At 39.9% G+C, this 16,737-nt stretch overlaps 1 protein-coding gene across 3 annotated transcripts in view; it reads left to right on the top strand.

The window, feature by feature from the left end:
* Positions 1-16,737, top strand: part of KIF27 (kinesin family member 27) — a 147,193-nt gene that overhangs the window by 57,761 nt on the left and 72,695 nt on the right. For all 3 annotated transcript variants that reach the window (XM_006901953.1, XM_006901954.1, XM_006901952.1), the window contains exons 3-4: positions 7,436-8,379; positions 12,835-12,978. In XM_006901953.1, the coding sequence (XP_006902015.1) occupies positions 7,436-8,379; positions 12,835-12,978 (1,088 nt within the window). The remainder of the gene's footprint in view (positions 1-7,435; positions 8,380-12,834; positions 12,979-16,737) is intronic.

The following is a 16,737-nucleotide window of genomic DNA, read 5'->3' as shown; positions in this document are numbered from 1 at the left end:
ATTTCACCCCAGTCAAAATAGCAAAATTTAACAGAACAAACAGTATTATTGATATCACATGCAAGCAAGAATCTGCTGAAGATTATCCAAAAACAACTGGAACCGCATATCAACAAACTGCCTGAACTGCAGGCTGGATTTAGAAGAGGCCGTGGCACTAGGGATAGTACAGCTAATGTCAGAAGGATCTTGGCTGAAAGCAGAGAGTACCAGAGGAATGTCTGTGTTTCATTGACTATGCAAAGGCATTTGACTGTGTGGATCATAACAAAATGGCTGTCTCTGAGAAGAAAGAGAACCACAGAACACTTGATCACACTTATGCGAAACCTGTACTTCAACCAGGAGTCAGTCTTCAGAACAGAGCAAGGAAACACTACATGGTTCAAAATTGGGAAGGTATCATATCAAGGATATGTCCTATCTCCATATCTTTTCAGTCTGTATGTGGAACAGATTATCCAGGAGGCTGGGCTCTATGAGGAGAAGTGTGGCATCAGGATTGGATGTAGACTAATCAACAATCTGCATTATGCAGATGACACAAGCCTGCTTACTGAAACAGGAGGACCTGAAGCGCTTGCTGCAGAAGTTCAAGGACTGCAGCCTTCAATGTAGATTGAAGCTCAATTCAAGAAAACAAAGATTCTCACCACTGGGTTGATTGGCAGCGTCATGATAGATGGTAAAGAGATTGAGATTTTTGACAGCTTCAGTTTGCTTGGCTCTACAATCAACACTCTTGGTACCAGCAGCCAGGAAATGAAAAGACAAATTGCATTGGGAAAATCTGCTGTTAGAGACCTCTCAAAAATACTGAGGAGCAACAATGTCAGCCTGGAGACTAAGATGTGCCTGATCCAGGCCATGGTCTTTGCAATTACTTGTTATGTATCAGAGAGTTGGACAATGACTAGGGACGATAGAAGGAGAGTTGGTGCCTTTGAGCTGTGGTGCTGGAGAAGAGTGTTGACTGCTAGGAGAACAAACAAGTTTGTACTGGAGAGGGTGATGCCAGGCTGCTCCTTGGAAGGAAGGATTCTGAAGCTTCGTCTGACATACTTTGGACATATTGCAAGGTGGGATCAGTCCTTGGAGAAGAACGTCATCCTTGGGAGGGTGGAGGGACAGTGCAGGAGAGGCAGACCCTCGATGAAATGGGTTGATTCCGTCACTGGTGTAATGGGGATAGGTGTGTCAGAGACGGTAAGATTGGCAAAGGTAGAACATGGTTTAGGGCTGTTATACACAGGGTTTCTGTGAGTCACAGGTGGCTCCACAGACATAACAGCAAAAAAATGCTCATATAATAGTTTTCTTATGAATATAGTGTAATAATTTAATCTAATCTAGTCTAAATACCCACTGTTAGGCATTTAAATTTGTCTTATTAAGAATAGGATTTTTGTTTTATTAATCAGGAAGCCCTGATGGCCAAGTGGTAAGAATCTGTGCTGCAGTCCCAAAGGCAGACAGTTCATATCACCAGCTGCTCTATGGGAGAAGGATGGGCCGTCTCCTCCCATGCTATTTCTGCCTCTGAGACCCACTGGAGGGTCAGCTATGGGTTGGTTCCCACTTGATGGTCAGCAGCAGCAGCAGCAGCAGCAGCAGCATTGTTAAGATCACAGTAACTGTCTTCCTCTTCCAGAGAATGCAGTTAATAGTTCTAGAAAGGAAGGACCTGGCTGGCTTAGTCACCTCACCCCCCACTGCCCCACCTTGGGCATTTCCCACCATGCTTCACTGCTCCGCCACTAACCAAAAAGTAGGTGGTTCAACCCCACCAGCTGCTCCGTGAGAGGAAAGACCTGGTGATTTCCTACATAGACTGCAGCTCAGATATCCTGTGGGCAGTTCTGTTCTGAATTGTCACTAATTTGGAATTGACTAGAAAAGATAGTTATTGTTATTTAAAAAGCCACCTGCAGAGGGCAGTACATTTTGTAACCTCCCTTGGTGGCCCTGACACTTTGAATTTTACTTTTTAGAAATAAAGCATACATAATACTTTAAGATTTTATAAGGAATTAGTACATTTATCATTTCTATATAAATTCAGATTGATGTTTTAAAGTTCTATAGCTTATGGGATGTAATTATTGAATATTTTTATCTTTTAATGCAAGCTATAAAAATAATATATATTTACTGTAAAGGCATCCCAACAGTTCAGAATTATATACATCCTATGCCTGAGAAACTGATGAGAAAAATATTATATAGCTATAACCAATATGCAAAAATTTGGAATGAGTATAACAAACTGTCTTAAGACAGATTACTGTATGTCTTACATATAATGTCCCATTGACATCTAGCATGTGTGATTTGACGTATTTGTTTATTACCTCTATGTACAGCAGTGGGGTTTGCCCTGCTGCTGAATAATTAGAACCACATGAGAACTATTTTAAGAACTATTCATTCTAGTCCTCATTTAGAGAGATTCTGATGTAATTGGCCTGAGGTGGGACTTGAGCATTGGTACTTTTCTTTTTCCATGATGTTCTCAGGTGATTTGCATCAATGTTTGAGAATGATAGTGCTTAGCTTAATATTAGATTTAGAAAAGCTTTACTATGATTCATAGTTATATTGTGATTCAATAATCCCTGCTATTTTTAGCACTGGCTATTTGTAATAGGGTGCTTCAGAGCTTTAAATGAACCAAGCTACTAAAAAAAAGGTGGCATGATGGAAAATGGCAAGTAGTTTCCCCCCTAAGGAACCAGTAAGATGACTGGAAGGTGCTCAACAACTGAGAAGATGTCTGGTTTGCATCCTTTAGTAGCAGCTGGCAGCAGCAGTACATTTGTATCCTTTTAGGCCCTGCCCTATTTTTTTAGAAAGAAAGCATACATGTTACTTTGTAATTTTAAAAAAGTAAAAAGAAAGAGGTTAAAAAGGAAGCATGGTGATGAGATTAGGAAGACCATGGTCTTTGGAGCCTTATTTAAGCTCTAGTTTAGATCCCACTAGTTCTGTTTTTCAGAATGGTGATAAAAATACTAATAACAAAATTTTCTGTATTAACCAGTAATGTTTTGGTATGTTGTTGTTATTTGCTGTCGAGTTGATTGCAACTTATAGTGACTGTGCACAATGGATCTGAACCCTGCTCTATCCTAAACCAATCTCACTGTCTCCAACACACCCACATCCATTGTTACCTCACTAGGAGTCAATTCGTCTCATCCAGGGATTTCCTCTCTTGCTCAGTCCCTCCACCCTTCCAAGCATGCTGTCCTCCTTCCCAGACTGGTACCTCTTGGCAGAGTGCTCAAAGTATGTGTCACAAGCTTTAAAATCTTTGCCTCCAAGGAGCAGCTTGGTTTCACTCTCTCTAGGACATACACATACCTGTTTTTTCTCTTAGCCAGTCCATATATTGTTTAGTACTCCAGCACCACACCTCAAAGGCATCGGTTCTTCTTCTGTCATCTTTAGTCATTTTCCAGTTCTCTGATGCATAGCAAGTAATTGAGAGGACCATGGCTTAGGTCAGGTGCACCTTAGTCTCCAGACTAATATCAGTGCTTTACAGCACTCTGTAGAAGTCCCTTACAACAGATTTTTCCCAATGCAGTTTGCCTTTTGATTTCCTGGCTGCTGATGCCAAGATTGTTGATGGTGAAACCAAGCAAACAGAAGCTGTTAACAATCTTAATATCTTCTTCATTCGTCTTGATGCTGCCAGTGGCCCAGTGGTGAGAATCTTTGTCTTCTTGACATTGAGCCTCAACCCATACTGAAGGCTGCAGTCCTTGACCTCTTGTATCAAATGCCTCAGGTCCTCTTCAGTTTCAGCAGGCAAGTTTGTGTCATTTGTATAATGCATGTTGTTGATGAGTCTTCCTCCAATCCCAATGCCACATTCCTCCTCAAGAGTCCAGCCTCCCGGATGATCTAGTCTGCACATAGATTGAAAAGGTATGGAGTCAGGATGCATCCCTGGCATATACATTTCCTGATTATGAATCATGTGTCCTCATTCTTTTTTGATGACTGTCTGTAGGTCCAAGCATAGGTTTCAAATAAGCACAGTTAAGTGTCCTGGGATTCCCATTATTCTCAAGGTTAGCCAAAATTTGTTGTGATCTGCACAGTCAAATGCCTTTGTTTAGTCAATGAAACACAGCTAGACATTCCTATGGTACCCTCTGTTTTCAGCTAAGATCCATCTAACATTGGCTGTAATGTCTCTAGTGCTTAACCTCTTTTTTTCCCCCCTGGAAACATGAGATTTATGTTTGTTCGGAGGTAGGAAAGGAGTGGTTGAGGGAAGCTGGGAGTCCCTTTGCCCTTATTCTTTTTAACATCATGCTAAGTCTCCAAGCTTTTGCATTTCCAGGTAGAGTGGGGAAGTGGGTGAGTAGATGGCCTTAGTTACAGAGGTAAGCCAAGAAGACTTCACAAATGGCTCAAAGACCCAGTCCACCTCCCACTGTCTTCCTGTGCTGGCTCAGATGTCAATGGGTTCTGCCTCTTCACCACAAAAACCCTCTGTCCTGACACGGTCACCAGCAGCGTGTGTTCTCCAAAGACCACAAACAGACATTTGAAGGGTATGTTCGTGCTGTGGTGCAGACGAAAACCACAAGCTGTGCTGACTAGCTCTGAGATGGCACTGGCTGCCTGCTCGTCATTTTCTAGATCCCCAGATGACATCGCAGGTTTAAGGTGCTAGGGGCACTTCCTACCAAACAGGCAGCTTCTGATGCTTGTCCCAGATCATGTGCTGCTGTGACCTCTTTTAAACCCAGCTTGCACATCTGACAGTTCTCTGTTGATGTACTGCTCCAGTCATTTTTGGGTAATCTTCTGCAGGATCTTGCTTGCATATATGTATCTCTTCTAGTCAGTTGGCCAGTTAGTTGTCTTTCAGATTTCTAGGCACTACCTGGTGAGTGTGTCCAGGGTGACATCTCTTTGTTGAAATATGTCAGTTGGTATGCCATCAATTACTGGAGCCTTGTTTTTGCCAATTCCTTCAGAACAGCCTTAACTTCCTCCTTCATCACCATTGCCTTTTGATCATATGTTGTTTCATGAATTTTTGTGTGTTTGATGAAATTTTGTCAGCCACTTCTTTTTGATATAGTGACTTTACATACTCCTTCCATCTTCTTTTGATGTTTCCTGGGCCATTTCAGTATTCTGTCCACAACATCATTAAGTATTGCAACTAGAGGCTTAAATTTCTTCTTTAGTAACCTTCAGCATAAGAAATGCCAAGTGAGTTCATCCTTTTTGATTTTCCAACTTCAGCTTTGCACATTTCATTATAATATTTTGCTTTATATTCCAGAGCTGCCCTTTGAAATATTCTGTTGAGCTCCTTAACTTCTTGATTTTTTCCCTCTTTGTTCTGGCTTCTCAGGTCTCTAGTGCAATATTTAGAGTCTCCTCTGACATCCATTTTTGTCTTTTATTCCTCCTCCATTTTTGTAATGATCTTTTACATTCTTCATGGATGCTATTCTTGATATCCTCCCACAGCTAATCTTATCTTTGCTCATTCATGTTCAAAATCTGTTTCTGAGATGGTTTTTAAATTCATGTGAGTTAGGCTCAAGGTCAAACTTTGGTTCTTCTGGATTTTATTTTATTTTCTTTAGCATCAGTTTGAACTTGCAACCTTAGTACCCAGTAGTCAGGAAATAAGGAGACACATTGCACTTGGAAAATCTGCAGTTAGAGACCTCTCCAAAGTATTGAGGAGTAATGATGTCTGTTTGATGACTAAGGTGTATTTGATTCAGGCCATAGGCTTTCTGATCACTTGCTATGCATCTGAGAGCTTGACAATGAATTAAGATGACAGAAGAAGAACTGACATCTTTGAGCCATGATGTTAAAGAAATGCACTGAACATATCACGGACAGTCAAAAGAACAAACAGGTATGTCTTCAAGAAGGTGCAGCCAGAATGGTTTTTGGAGGCAAAGATGATGAGGCTTCTTCTCACATATTTTGGGCATGTTGCCAGGGGGGCTGCTGTTCCTTGGAGAGGGACATGATGTTGGGAAGGGTGGAGGATCAGTGAAGGAGAAAAGACTCTCAACCAGGTGGATTGACATGTGACTGCTGCAGTGGACTCTTGTATGTCAGGAAGTGTGAGGGTGGCACAGGACAGACAGGGTTCAGATCTTTTGTTCATAGGGTCGCTATGAGATATACTTGATGCACCTCACAACAAGAACATAAGTAGTTCCACAATCAGCATCTAGCCTAGTTTTCACAGCTGATATTGAGCTTCTCCAGTGATTTTTCTCCACAGATGTAGTCAATCTGATTCCCGTGTAAGCCATCAGGTGAGGTCCATGTGTATAGTTGTCACTTGTATTTTTTATTTTAAAAGGTATTTTCAATTAATAAATCATTGATTGTATGAAATTCTATCTTTCTTCAGCCTCATTTCTTCCACCAGATCCATGTTTCCTCACTACTAATCTTTCTTCCTTGCCTCAACTTTTGTATTCCAGGCACAGAGGAATTAATGTTTTTGTATAGATGTAAATTTTTTTATGTGTGTGCGTGTATATATATAAATTGCCATTTCAGTGTTTTTAACATGTAGAAGTCATTAAGATTATTTTCATCACATACCACCATCACTACTATTTTCACATTTTTCATTGTCCATGTCTTCCTTTTAAGAAATTTTTAGATATAAAGAAATTGGGTAATTGTATACTATTTTTGTTCTTACCTTTAAGGAACTCTGGTGGTATTGTAATTAAGGTATTTGTCTGCCACCCAAAATGTCAATGGTTCAAACTCCCCAGCTGCTTCCAGGGAGGTGGACTTGGCATTTGGCTCCAGTCACAATTGTAGCTCTTGTGTAGCTCTGCTCTGCCCTGCAGGGTCACTGTGAGTCAGTGCTTGTGGTGAGGGCCGTTCTTTAGAAATAGAAATGTTTTTGCTTTTTCCTAAATTGCTCTATGATGTTTACCTTGCACTCTGATAATACGTAGGGCACACATGCTATAAAAATCAATAACCAACTTTATTTATTCTGACTTTATTTCTCACTGTATATTAAGAGATTCTTAATGCTAAGGATGGCTTAAATTTGAATAAAATACAATAGAATAAGATTTAATGTGAAATTCTATTAGGTAGTAGTTCTACAAATCAAAATACTAGAATGAGTTTTCAAAGGAATTGAGTGTGGTGTATGACTCTAAAGGAACAGGATTGCTTTAAAAATGTGTATTTTAGAACTTAAATATCAAAATAAGTGCTATCTATCAAAGTAGTTCCTTTGAGAGTGTATCTAAAATTACTGAGGGACTGTTACATTATGATTGCTTGAAATGGACCTGATTTCTTTAAAGGACAGTGTTAAGCCTTTGATGCCTGTTGCCCTGCTAGTCCCACTGTGCTGGGTTTTCAGGCCTGGTTCTGATGCTGTCCTTACTGTCTGCAGTGATTGTAGGTGCCAAGGAATGCGAGGTGGACAGCGCGGAGGAGGTGGCCAGCCTGCTGCAGGCTGGCAGTGCAGCCCGGCATACAGGCAGCACACAGCTCAACGAGCACTCAAGCCGATCCCACACCATCTTTACCATCAGCCTGGGCCAGGTGGACAGAATCCTGGAGGCTGCTCCCGACCGAGCCTGGCAGTCCCCTCGGCACATTGTGTCCAAGTTCCACTTTGTGGATTTGGCTGGATCAGAAAGGGTAACAAAAACAGGGAATACAGGTGAGCGGTTCAAAGAATCCATTCAGATCAACAGTGGCCTGCTGGCTCTGGGGAATGTGATAAGCGCACTTGGGGACCCTCGCCGGAAAAGCTCACACATTCCATATCGGGATGCAAAAATAACCCGACTTCTCAAAGATTCCCTAGGAGGCAGTGCCAAGACTCTCATGATCACATGTGTCAGCCCGTCTTCCTCTGATTTTGACGAATCCTTAAACTCTCTCAAATATGCCAACAGAGCCCGTAACATTAGGAACAAACCCATTGTGAACTTCAGCCCTGAATCAGACCGTATGAGTGAAATGGAATTTGAGATTAAGATGCTTCGAGAAGCTTTGCAAAGTCAGCAGGCTAATGCCAGCCAGACCCATTTAGAGGGACTTTCTGATCGAGGTAGGGTCCATTCTCTTGAGGAGCTAGTTGCCCAGCTACAAGGAGAATGTCTGGGTTACCAGAACTGTATAGAAGAAGCCTTTACCTTCCTGATGGACTTGAAAGATCAACTTAGACTAAACCAAAAGCAGCAGCACAAACTTCAGGAGTGGTTAAACATGACCCAAGAGATGAGGAAGGCGGCATCCATCTCATTCAAACACGAAGGCCCTGCAAACCGAGAAGGGCCACAGCACGCTACAGTTTTCCAGCTGAAGAGAGAGCTGAAGAAATGCCAGGTATGTAGGCCTTACTTTCATAAGTAATATGTGCAAAAAGTAACTTATTTGGGGCAGGTAAATTCTAAGAGTCATTAAGAAATTCCAGAAGTTTTTAAGATGAATTATACGTGATATGCTCCTCTGTACCTTTTACTCATGTACTTTCTCCATTTTTTTACTAGTTTCTCCTCATAATTAATCTTTCTTGGCTCCTCCTTCCTTTCCTTTCGTTCAGATGTTCCAATTTATGTTTATTAAACAATACTTTAGGCCTATTTGTAATCCAGAGAATAAAAAGCAACAATTTCAGAGACAGAATTGAGGTTACTATGTTCTTCTTCTTCTCTGGATTTATGGTTCAGCAAGTAAAAAGTATATCATCCTTTGTTTACAGTATAAAAAAATTTTTTTAAAAAAACACAATTTCATGTTGTAATATTTAAAGAATGTAAGCATGTTCATAGATGCATGTTCTGTGTATGTTTTGTAGAATTCTGTTTTTCTACTTTTCATTAAAAAACTGTATTGAGTGAAGATTGTCACTGAGTCTCTTAGTTATATAGTGCTGTTATATATAGTTATATATTGCCGCTATATCAGCAATAGCACAAGTGGGAAGCTTTAACACAAAGTTACCTTCTCACTGTTTAAGACGCATAAAATTTGAATTGAGGGTGCTATCTCCAGGTAACTGCTTCAGATACCTAAGATAGCTGGAGAGAGTCTTCTGTTGGGAACTAAATACTCTCATTAGCAAGTACCAAGATGGAGACTTAATTTTAAGTCCATTAGATAGAAGATGAAATTGAAGTTGACAACATGTGGAAAAAAAATTAGTGTAGCTTAGAAGGGTGGAGGGACAGTGTGAGAGAAGACCCTGGGTGAGATGGATTGACACAGTAACTGGATAATGGGGATAGGTGAGTCAGAGGCAGTGAGACTAGCTCAGGATAAAGCGGGTATTACAGCTATGTACATAGAGTTGCTAGAAATTGCAGGCAACTCGATGGCAAATAACAGCAACAACAACAGCATAGTATACTTATGAAAAGAGTGTCAGGAGGGTTTTACAGTGTATAAAAACATGTAACGTGTGCATTACTTGCATAGAATAACTTGTAAGATAGACCATTGGATTCCAGCTAACAGTAATCCTACATCAGGTTCCAAGAGCTGAACTTGAACAGAAGGTGGCTGCCCAGCGTCCTCCAGGGTAGTGGCTGATGGGTTCAAACTGCCAACCTTTTGTTTAGAAGCTCAAAATGTAGAAGAATAATGTCAGCTAGACCTTATAACTGTGGGGTTAAAGGACCATTAGGGTTATGCATCTCTACTTCATTTGGGAACTGAGAATCCAGAGCCACAGAAAAGAAGAGTCTTATCCAAAGCCCCTTAGGGTGGCTTTGGCAAAAGGCAGCCTGACTCCAGTCCTGGGGTCCTAATCCGGGGAGTCACCCATTTCCACGAATTTTCATGGATTGCATATTATTTATAAAATGAAAAAGAATTTTATAAACTAAGTACATGTTTAGACTTTCCTTGTTCCTTACTAGAAAAAAATTGCTGAGACTTTAATCCAGATAGGCTGTGGTATTGATGCTTAAGAGTCTTACTTATTCACTCATGGTTTCATCTTGGGAAAAGGTTTTACTCTTCCTAAGCCTGTTTCATCTGTAAAAATGGAAGTGTAAGTCTTTTCAGTGAGATCTTTTAAAAATGTGAAGCCAGTATTTAGAATGACCTCGCTTCTTGCCAAATTTTAACTTTCTATTTACTTTTAAAATGCACTAAATATATTTTTTGTGAATCCCTAGCATTCTTTTTTTAAAAAATTTACTCATTTTAATAAACATTTACCAAGATTTTGGATTTCCATTCATTCATTGTTGCACTTTTCTCTCTGTCCCCCACCTCCCCACAGTTCACTCTTCTCTTTGAAAAGTAAAAGAAAAATTCTTCATTCGTATACAAGCCCCCTGCCCTGAGTACACTCTACTATGCAACCTTCATTCTGGACTCTTGTGATAACCATAATACCCTATCATATATTGCTTTTAAACTGTTCTCTCCCTCATCTATTTCAGTGCAATATACATAATTTATCCAGTTTATCTCAGTCTTACCCTAACCCTGATGGCAGTCCCATTCTACAACAGTGGCATTATGCAATATTTGTCTTTTTGTGACTGAGATATTTCACTCAGCATAATGTCCTCCAGGGTCATCCATTTTGAATAATATTGCATGAGTTTCTTGTTTTTCAATGTAGCGTAGTATTCCATTGTGTGAATATACCAAAGCTTCTCTGTCCATTCGTTTGTTGATGGGCACTTAGGTTGTTTCCAACTCCTTGCTATTGTGAACAAAGCCACAATAAACATGGGTGTGCATATATCTGGTTGGATGGTAGTTATGGTCTTTTGGAGGTATATTCCCAGTAGTGGAATTGCTGGGTCAAATGGTATCTCTATTTGCAACATTTTGAGAAAATGCCACACCACTTTACACTTCCACCAACAGTGAATACGGTTTCCAGTTTCTCCACAACCTCACCAGCATTTGTTGCTTGCTGTTCTGTTAAATTTTGCTATTCTGACTGGGGAGAGATGATATCTCATAGTTGTTTTGATTTGCATCTCGAATCCCTAGTATTCTTTTTTAAAAATTATTTTTCATTTTTATCTGGTTTGCATACAAAATTCGTATACATGTTGTCTCATGCAGCCATTCCCATACATTGTGAGATGGAGCTCTGATGGCAGAGTGATAAGGAGTTGTGATGCCAGCCTGCAGGCACACAATTTGAATCCACCGTCTGTTCTGTAAGAGAAAGATGTGCAGTCTCCTTTCATGCAATTTACTGCTTCTGCAAACCTGCTGGAAAGACAGGCTATGAGTTGGTTTCATCTCCACAGTACATAATAGTATACTTGAAGGGAGATGTGGTAATGGAGCAAGTTCTGCTGCTAGTCCAAAGGCCACACCTCTGGTGTTTGGAATTCTAAAGAAGCTCCTCAGGAGAATGATGAGCAGTTTCCTCCCCTGTGATTTATAGCCTCAGAAACCAAATTGAGGGGTCGGGTATGAGTTACTTCAGACTCAATAGCAAGAAGTGAATGAGTGAAGATATATGAAAGCAAGCATAATTTCCTGGGGAGTTAAGATATAATTAATTGTTCAATCATGTTATTGACATCTTCAAAATATAAAATATATCCATCAGAGTGAAAATGTACAAAATCAGGAATCAGCTGCTGATATCATTCATTAACATAAATATTTTATTGACAGATAAATTGAGGGCTGTTATTTAATATGGGTATTGCTTATGGATCTAAAAAAATGAAATCTTTTTATATTAATAGATTATTATACATTTTCTATTAATACATTGTAATTATGTGTTATCAGGTGGACTAAAACTCATAGGAACTCTGTGAACTTTGCATTATCCTGACCCTGAGATGACCTCATGGTCTCTGACACCCGTACCCCCATTGCCACAGTTGCTATGTCAATCCATCTCATCCAAGGTCTTGCTCTCCTATGCACTGACCCTATGCCCTTTCAAGCATGATGTCTTTTTCCAAGGTCCCTCCTGGCAACATTCCCAAAGTACGTCAGATGGACTTTGAAAATCTTTGCTTTCAAGGAGCAGCCTGGTTGCACCCTCTCTAGGACAGATCTGTTTGTTCTCTTGGTGGTCCATGGTACATTTAATAGTCTTCTCCAGCACCACAGCTCAAAGGCATCGATTCTTCTTCTGTCATCCTTAGTCATTGCCCAGTCCTCAGATGCATAGGAAGCAATTGAGAAGACAGTGGGCTGGATCAGGCACACCTTAGTCTCTAGAATGCTGTCATTTTGCTCTAGTACTCTGGAGAGGTCTCTGACATCACACTTTCCTTAAGCAATTTGCACTACTAACAAATAAATAGACATTTTGAAATTGTTTCTATACCTGCAAGTCAGAGTTGGGAAAATATTATTCTTTCACTTTTTAAAAGTCCGTGTTAAAAGCCCATGACAAATCCAGCAAAACTATGAAAATCGTACTGAAGATATTCTAGAACCTGAACTTCTGGCTTTCATTTTAAGCCCCTGGAAGCACAATTCAGAAACATCTTAGGAAATCCACAGTTACTAATTTCTATGCTATAGCTATGATAGTTTTTTTCCAGTATTTCTGCCTTTCTTGGAAAAATGTCAAGGTGAGGATGGGCAGAGGGCAGGAGAAAAGAAATTTTTTTTCCCAGTGGGGTGAAAAGAAAATCTACTGACTGGGAATTGGGAGGGAAGAAAGAAATCACATATAATGGGGGTGCGGGCAGTGTGAGAAATGGAAATGAAAAGATGATAAAACTTTCAAGAGACGTCTCCAAACCACAAATACCATTTTTGTGAGTTCTCCAAGTCGTCATAGCTTCTGGATATTTTTTCTGGTGGCTCTCACATGCCTTCTTTCTCTCCTAGTGTGCTCTTGCTACTGATGAGGTAGTATTTAATCAGAAGGAACTGGAAATGAAGGAGCTAAGGAGTCAAGTGGAAATGATGGTACAAGAGAATAAAGTACATGTCTTATCTTTGAAAGAAGCACAGAAAGTTAATAGATTGCAGGTAAAGCTTCTATAGATTGAGTTGAGTAAGACCTAACTGATCATTTTAATTTTTATATTGGTTTGCTTACAAAGTCCATATACATTGTGTTTTGTGCTATTCTTCATTTACATTTTATTTCATTTAATCATTTCCCATGCTTTATGTTTTATAAATTTAATCATTGAACTGTGCCCATCATTATCCTCTCTTCTCAGGTCCCTATTGGATTTTCCCCCTTTCCTTTACTCTTTCCCTCCACCCATCAAATTATGTAACTGTGTGGTTTCACCCCTACCTATCCTCACCCCTTTGTTTCTACCCTTTCCCCCTTCAGTCCCTTTACATAGTTTGCTAGTTATCCTTCTGTTATTACAATAATGGTCTTAGGCAGTATTTGTCCGCATGAGACTGCGTAGTTTATTCAGCATAATGCTCTCCAGTCTCTCCCAACTTATGTAGTAAGTGCTGCATAGTGTTCCATTGTGTGAAAGTACCACCGTTTCTCAATCCATTAGTTTGTGGTTGGACAGTTGAGCTGTTTCTATGTTCTTGTGATTGTGAATAATGCTGTTGTGAACATTGGTATACAGATCTCAGTTTGTGTCTCAGTTCTGATTTCCTTGGTGTATTCTTAGTAGTGGAAGAGCTGGGTCATTCACAGATTCTGTGTTCAACTTTTTGAGGAAATGCCACACTGTCTTCCAGAATTGCTGCCCCATTTTGTAATTTCACCAACAATGTATGAGACTTTCCACCTCTCCACATCCTCTCCAACATTTATTGCTTGCTGCCTTGCTAAATTTTGTCACTGCTTTGGGGTAAAATGGTATCTCATTGTGGTTTTGATTGACGTCTTGCTTATTGTCAGTGATTTTGAGCATTTCTTCATGTATCTGTTGGCTGTTGGAATGTCTTCCTTTGTGAAAAGCCTTTCTGTATCTTTTGCTCATTTTGTAATTGGGTTATCAGTCTTCTTTTTTTTCCTTGTCTATAGGCTCAAGAGTATTCTGTAAACTTTTGTTATGAGACCTTTGTCTGAGATGGTATTGCCAAATGTATTCTCCCAGTCTGTTGATTTTTCTTGACACCCTACTGAAAAAGTTTTTTAGGCACAAAAGGATTTAGTCTTTTTTCCCCCCAGTTTTTCAGATTGTGCATTTCTATCTGTATTTGTCAGCCTCTTTATGCCATAGACTAGGCCTTCTAAGTTTGGTCCCAGTTTTTCTCTTTTGAAACTTAAGGTTTGGGGCTTTACTCCCAGGTCTCTGATGTTCCTTGAGTTGATTTTTGTATATGGTATGAGATGTAGATCCTGTTTCAGCTCTCTGTAAATAGCAGTACAGTAAGACCCAACTAAATTTGAACCAGGATCCAGTTAACTAGAGTGAAAACTTAATTTTAATTGTGACACTGTGTGTATTGTTTAGTTTTGTGCATTTGAATTTAGAATTGCTGCATTCGTTTTCTGGACTGTAATCTTATAAAGACAGATTCTTTCTTGTTCCGAGGCTAATGAGTTCCAGCTACTAACTTTGGCAGCCAAGCCTTTACAGCCAAGTCCAGTCATTGTACCAGTAAGGTTCCCATTATCTCTTCCCCCTGCCCCTTTTCCTTTCCACCACCAATAACATAAACTTAGTGCAACTTAACAAAAAACTCCCTTTCTGCTTCTCTCCTACTCTTAGTCATCACTAGTAATTTTCCACTCCTATGTATTTAAGGAGCCTTTGAAACAGACAGGAAAGCAATGGGAAACTAACTTTTAAAATACCTATAATAAGTAGAAGATAACATTTCTTTAATAATATTTTAAAAGGAAGAGGTATCTCAGGCTGAAGTCCTCAGTGAATGCTTACCTTTCTGCCTTGCAGTCTACAGCTGAGATTCACTTTCTTTTTGGAACGTCATAATTGATAAGACCTTATGACTTCACATCAAACATGACCTTTTTCAGTGAATAGAAAGAAATAATCTTAGCTGAATACTTTAAAGTTTGCTCTAAATCACAGACTTCTATGCTTTTCCATTTAGCTTTCCTCTTCATATAATGCACTGAATAAAATGGCCTTCCTTCCATATAAAAGCATTTTTTCCCTGAGACCAGTCTGATGGGAAAGGCCAGCATTTAGCTAATGCATGCAGCCCAGATGTCCCTTCCTGATGACCTTTAACTTTGTTATCCAATCTTGTGTGGTTTTTTTTTAAATTTAAGTAAAAATTTTTATTTTACAATGATTTGCTTACAAAGTTTGCATACATTGTTTTTTAGACTGGATCTTTCCCATTTCTTTTATCCACCTCTGTCTACACTTATCAAATTGTGGGACCCTACAATTAAGCACCCCTTTAACATCTCCCTGCTGGTCCTCTCTGCCTCCGCCCCCCCACTAAGTTTATGTTATTGGTGGTGGAAAGGAAAAGGGACAGGGGGAAGAGATAATGGGAACCTTGCTGGTACAATGACTGGACTTGGCTGTAAAGGCTTGGCTGCCAAAGTTAGTAGTTGGAACTCATTAGCCTCGGAACAAGAAAGAATCTGTCTTTATAAGATTACAGTCCAGAAAACGAATGCAGAAATTCTAAATTCAAATGCACAAAGCTAAACAATACACACAGTGTCACAATTAGAATTAAGTTTTCACTCTAGTTAACTGGATCCTGGTTCAAATTTAGTTGGATGTTACTGTACTGCTATTTACAGAGAGTTGAAACAGGATCTACATCTCATACCATATACAAAAATCCTAATACCTGTTCTACAATAATGGTCTTATACAAGTATTTGTCCTTATGGGACTGAGTTAGTTCACCTAGCATCGTGCTCTCCAGACCCTCCCTGTTTTGAATGGTCTAAAAGAGCTTTGTATGCACTGAAAGTTGGACAGTGAATGTGGAAGACTGAAGAAGAATCAATAATTTTAAATTGTGTTGTTGGTGAAGAATATTGACAATACTGTGGACTGTCAAAAGATCAAACAGACCTGTCTTGGAGGAAGTGCATCCAGAGTGTTCTTTAGAGGCAAAAATGGTGAAAATTCTTTTCACATACTTTGGCATATTGTCAAGAGGAGGCCAGGCCTTGGAAAAAGTCATCATGCTGGGAAAGGTAGAGGATCATTTAAAGAGAAGTCAACTATCAGTGAGATGAATTGACACAATGACGGTAACCATGGACTTGAGCTTGGAGTGAAGATGGTGCAGGATAGGTTAGGATATGTTGTTCATAGGGTCACTGTGAGTCATAGCTGACTTGATGGTACCTAGCAACAACAAAAACAACAGAGCTTTCTGGTGCCACACATATGCAGAGGTAAGAAGACTGACCACTCTACAATCTTTTCGAGAATAGCCATGAGGAGGTTGTCACAGGACATGTCCAGTGATGACTAACGACACCATTTTGAAAGAGAAAATGTAACAGCACATGTCTTCTGAGGATGACAGAGCTGCTGTCTTGGAGGCCAGCTGCCCCGCTTCCTGATTCGGAGAATCTCTCCATTGCTAAAATAACCTTGCTTTTCCCTCTTGAAAGTGGTAATTAAACATGAGCTCTTCTACAAACCCTTAACCTAACCTACAAATGCTCTCCCTCAACCCTTCTATTCCTTGAGACAGGACTGCTTTTCTCATTCCATCACATGTCCAGTACTGATTTTTGGCAGCAGAACCACACCTTGGTGGCGCAGTGCTCACAGCCATGGTCCTCTTAGTAATCTAATGCTCCTCTTTCAAGTCTCCCATTCCAGGATTTTGGCCAGTAATTTTTCCTGTTCTTGG

The sequence above is a fragment of the Elephantulus edwardii genome, unplaced genomic scaffold (assembly GCF_000299155.1).
Source record: "Elephantulus edwardii isolate Elephantulus edwardi_28Jun2011 unplaced genomic scaffold, EleEdw1.0 scaffold00353, whole genome shotgun sequence".
NCBI classification, from domain to species: domain Eukaryota; kingdom Metazoa; phylum Chordata; class Mammalia; order Macroscelidea; family Macroscelididae; genus Elephantulus; species Elephantulus edwardii.
The sequence above is the reverse complement of the archived record's forward strand: the minus strand, read 5'-3'. Positions and strand labels throughout refer to the sequence as shown.